Source organism: Muscardinus avellanarius (genome assembly GCF_963383645.1).
Source record: "Muscardinus avellanarius genome assembly, chromosome: 12".
NCBI lineage: Eukaryota > Metazoa > Chordata > Mammalia > Rodentia > Gliridae > Muscardinus > Muscardinus avellanarius.
In genome coordinates, this window is record NC_137798.1 from 26,408,302 (window position 1) to 26,412,870 (window position 4,569).

Consider the following 4,569-nt stretch of genomic DNA (forward strand, 5'->3'; position numbering starts at 1 on the left):
TCATCGAAGGGAGAATGGTAGTTTTCATCTCTTTAATAAGTTAGGTGGAGCCAGGTGGGGCGGTGCACACTCATATTCCTTGTACTTGGGAGGCTGCGACAGGAAGGACACAGGCTTGAGGCCAGCTCGTAATAACTTGGTGAGACCCTCAGTAACTTAGTAAGACCCCATCTCAAATTAAAAAGCAAAAAGGGGTAGGGTGTAGCTTGGAGATGCTCCTAGGTTCAATCTCTGGTACCAAAAATAAAATAAAATGAATTAGGTGAACGTATGAGACCCTTAGGGATGGCATTCACTTATTTGACTATTTGTCACGACTAAGGGACTTTACCTTATAGATAACATGATTTCATCACATGGGTACAACAACTATCCAATGTAAAAAGCTTCAGAATGAGGCAGAAGCATAACAGAACAAGACCAGGGGTGCTGAAGGGATGAAAGCGGAGCTATGGCACATTTATGAGAGGTCGGCCAACTCAGCCAAAGCTTGCCAATCTCACAAATATAAATCAATATGAAATACTGATTTGGAAGCCGGGCGTGGTGGTGCACGTTTGTAATCCCCGTGCTTGGGAGGCGGAGACGGGAGGATCGCGCAGGTTCGAAGCCAGCCGCGCTGGTTTAAGAGACCCTGTTTCCAAATAAAAATATAAAAATGGGTCTGGGAGTGTAGTCCAGAGGTAAAAGGGTTTCCAGGAACCCCAGTACCCCCCCCCCCAAAAAAAAAAGAAATACTGATTTGAATAAATTATCCTGGTGCTGATTAATTTGTCTTTTTTATTTCTTTTTCTGGCACTGGGGATTGAACCCAGAAGCATTCTACCTCCAAGTTACACCCCCAGCCCTTTTTATTTTTGAAACGTAAAATGGAGTTTCAAAAATAAAACGAAGTTTCAAAAATAAAAGTTTCTTTCCCTAAGTTACTGAAGGTCCTACTAAGTTGCTAAGGCTGTCTTTGAACCTGTGAGCCTCTTGTTTCAGCCTTCTAAGTACTGGAATTACAGGCGTGCATCAACACACCCCACTTCTCTATTTTCTTTCTCTTTTTTGTACTGGGGATTGAGCCCAGGGTGTTCTGCCTCTGAGGTAGACCTTTAGTCCTACTTTATTTTTTATTTTAAGACAGGTTTTCACTGAGTTGGTGAGGGGCTCACTAAGTTGCTGAAACTGGTCTCAGACCTACAGCCCTCCAGTCCGCTGCTCAGTACTGAGATTGCGGGTGTGCATTACCACTCCTGACTTCCTATTTTCTTTTTTTTTTTCTTTGTGGCACTGGAAATGGAACCCAGGGGCTTTCTACCTTTAAGCTACACTCCCAGTCCTGCTATTTTTCCTTCCTTCCTTCCTTCCTTCCTTCCTTCCTTCCTTCCTTCCTTCCTTCCTTCCTTCCTTCTTTCCTTCTCTATTTCTTTCTTGTATTGGTGATTGAACCCAGGGGCATTCTACCTCTGAGCTACACCCCCAGCTCTATTTTTTATTCTTTATTTGAAACAGGGAAGGTCTCACTGAGTAGCAAAGGGCCTCACTAAGTAGCAGAGGCTGTTCTTGATCCTACTATCTCAGCCTCTCAAATGCTGGGATTACAAGCATGCACCACCACACCCAGCTATTTTTTATTTTGAAGCAAGGTCTCACTAAGTATCTGAGGCTGGCCACAAATAGCAATCTTCCCAATCAGCCTCCCAAGGACTGGGATTGCAAGCATGCGCCACCATGCTTGGCTCAGGAATTTATTATTGAAACATTTGAAAGGACTGTATTGCATTCTTTCTTTTGGATTGTTTAGTTTGTTTGGGTTTGGGAAAGCCTCTTGTTAAAGGCAAGAAAATGTAAGCATGTTAGTCCCTCTTCACACACCATACTGGTCTCAGGAAACCCTCAAATCAGGCCTATTTGAGACAACAGCTGGGCATCCATGGTGCCTTGCCTAGCATGAGCTCCTAAGCTAAATATCTAACTGGAACAGAGCTGAAGAACATTCCTCCATCAAGAGAACTATAGTTCAGCCAGGCATGGTGGCTCATGTTGAAATCCCAGCGTTTGGGAGGCTGAGACAGGAGGATCACACAGGTTCGAAGCCAGCCAGCTACTTAGTGAGGGTCTCAGCAATTTAGACCCTGTTTCCAAGTTAAAAAAATTATATATATATATATATATATATATATATATATATATATATTACACACACACACACACACACACACACACACACACACACACACACACATATATGTATGGGAGTATAGCCTGGAGGTAGAAAAGCCCCTGGGTTCCACCTCCAGTACCACACACACACACACACACACACACACACACACACACACAAGAGAACTATAGTTTACCTTACAAAGGCTTCTTGGCCAATGACTGCCTGGAGACCAAAAATCCTATTTGGATGCACTTAGTATGCCAGTTTTCTGTAGGTCTACGTGTGCCATCTTTTAGTCGTGTGTGTGTGTGTGTGTGTGTGTGTGTGTGTGTGTGTGTGTGTGTGTTGGGGGATTATTGGGAATTGAACCTGGGGTTTTCTATCTCAAAGCTGCACCCAGGGTTTTTTTTTTTTTTTTTTTTTTTTTTTTTGGTGGTACTAGGAGTGGAACCCAGAGGCTTTCTACCTCTGGGCTATACTCCCAGACCTATTTTATATTTTATTTGGAAACAGGGTCTCACTAAATTGCCGAGAGTCTCACTAAGTAGTTGAGGCTGGCTTTGAACCTGTGCGATCCTCCTGTCTCATCCTCCCAAGCACGGGGATTAAAAGTGTGCGCCGCCATGCCCAGCTCTTTTTACTTTTTTCTTTTGAAACAGGGTCACACTAAGTTGCTGAGAGCCTTGCTAAGTAGCTGAGGCTGTTCTCGAACTGCCATCCTTCTGCCTCAGCCTCTCAAGCACTGAGATTACAGGCGTGCACCACCACGCTGGGACCATCTTTTAGTATCTTCTGGGTGACTTTCTCTCACTCTCTACTCCTGTAGCAGCTGAGAGCCATTTATCTGGGGTAGACCTTAAGAATTGCCAGGGAGCTACATTTTACCTTAAACGGTGTTTGATCTTATTGCAAGGCTGGGATGTGTCTACATAAAGAGAGAAAAGGCAAGAAGAAAAAAGCTTCACTGGAAGGGAAACGATGGGCTAAATTCTCAGCGTGACGACTTCCCGGGGGGAGCCAGCCACATTCAAGACTCGCGCTTGGCCCTCGGGGCTCCCATCATCCTCTTCAGCGCCAGCTTCACCTCTTGGTTCCGCAGGGTGTAGATGAGAGGGTTGAGGAAAGGTGTGATCGCCGTCGGGAACAGGGCCGCTGCCCCATCCAGGGGGCTGTTGGTCTCGGGCCTCAGGTAGATGAAGGCGCAGGGCACATAGTACACGGTGACCACAGTCACGTGGGCCCCGCAGGTGGAGAAGGCCCGGCGCCGGCCGTCGGCGGTGCGGATTCTCAGGATGGCCTGAATGATCCGAAAGTAGGAGAGCAGGATCAGGGAGAAGCAGCTGGCGACCACCACCCCGATGTCCACAAAGGTCACCAGCTCGTTGACAGTCGTGTCCGCGCAGGCCAGCCTCAGCACTGCGGGGATGTCACAGAAGAAGTAATCCACCTGGTTGGGCCCACAGTAGGGCAGGCGGAAGGTTAGGGTGGCTTGGATGGCCCCGTGGATGGAGCCGGCCACCCAGGCCCCGCCCACAAGCAAGGTGCAGAGCTTAGCAGTCATGAGCGTGGGGTAGCGCAGGGGCCGGCAGATGGCCAGGTACCTGTCGTAGGCCATCAAGGTGTAGAGGAAGCACTGGGTGCTGCCCAGGAAGTGATAGAAATACAGCTGAGCCACGCAGCCCCCGAAGGGAATGGGCTGGACGCCTGGAGTGAAGTTTATCATGAGGCGGGGGACGATGATGGAGGAGATGCCCATGTCGATGACCGAGAGAACCCCGAGGAAGATGTACATGGGGCGGGCGTGGAGCTGCGGGTCTATCCAGACGGTGATCAGAATAAGCAGGTTCCCCAGCTGGGTCAGGATGTAGATCAGCAAAAAGAAGGCCAAAAGGAACATCCTTAGCCTGGGTGGGTAGGGAATCCCCGTCAGAATGAACTCAGTCAGCACCGTGTAGTTGACTCTACCCATCTCCCGAAGAGATCTTTCCTAGAGCATGGACACACAGGAGTTAGCAGAGGGGTGAGAGGGAAGGAGGGACCAGCGATAGGAACTAGGATATGGAGGCAGGGAGGTTCCTCTTATGTGGAGAGAGGACCATAGGGAGAAGCTATGATCTCTGGCAGATAAAATGTTATTGGAGCATAACCCTGTTCATTTACTTATATATGGTCTGTGGCTGCTTTGGTGCCGTGAAGGCAAAGTCTAAACTACTCTTAGACCTTTGGTAAAGGTTTATGTGTAGGAGTTTGTGCCCAGGGAACTGTTCCAATAATTTTTTGTTTTTGTTTTGGAGATTGAACATTCTACCTCCAAGTTACACCCTACAGCCCAAATACTGGGATTATAGGTATGCATCACTGCATCTGGTTCCAATAAACATTTTTTTTTTTTTTTTTTTTGGTGGTACTGGGGATGG

At 47.5% G+C, this 4,569-nt stretch overlaps 1 protein-coding gene across 1 annotated transcript; it reads right to left on the reverse strand.

Annotated features, from left to right (window-relative positions):
- Positions 1-3,179: 3,179 nt before the first annotated feature.
- OR10G3 (olfactory receptor family 10 subfamily G member 3) lies at positions 3,180-4,121 on the reverse strand (the record flags this gene model as incomplete). The annotated part of the gene is made up of 1 exon (XM_080707085.1): positions 3,180-4,121. The coding sequence occupies one exon, from the start codon at positions 4,119-4,121 to the stop codon at positions 3,180-3,182; it is 942 nt and encodes a 313-aa protein (XP_080563211.1).
- Positions 4,122-4,569: the final 448 nt, after the last annotated feature.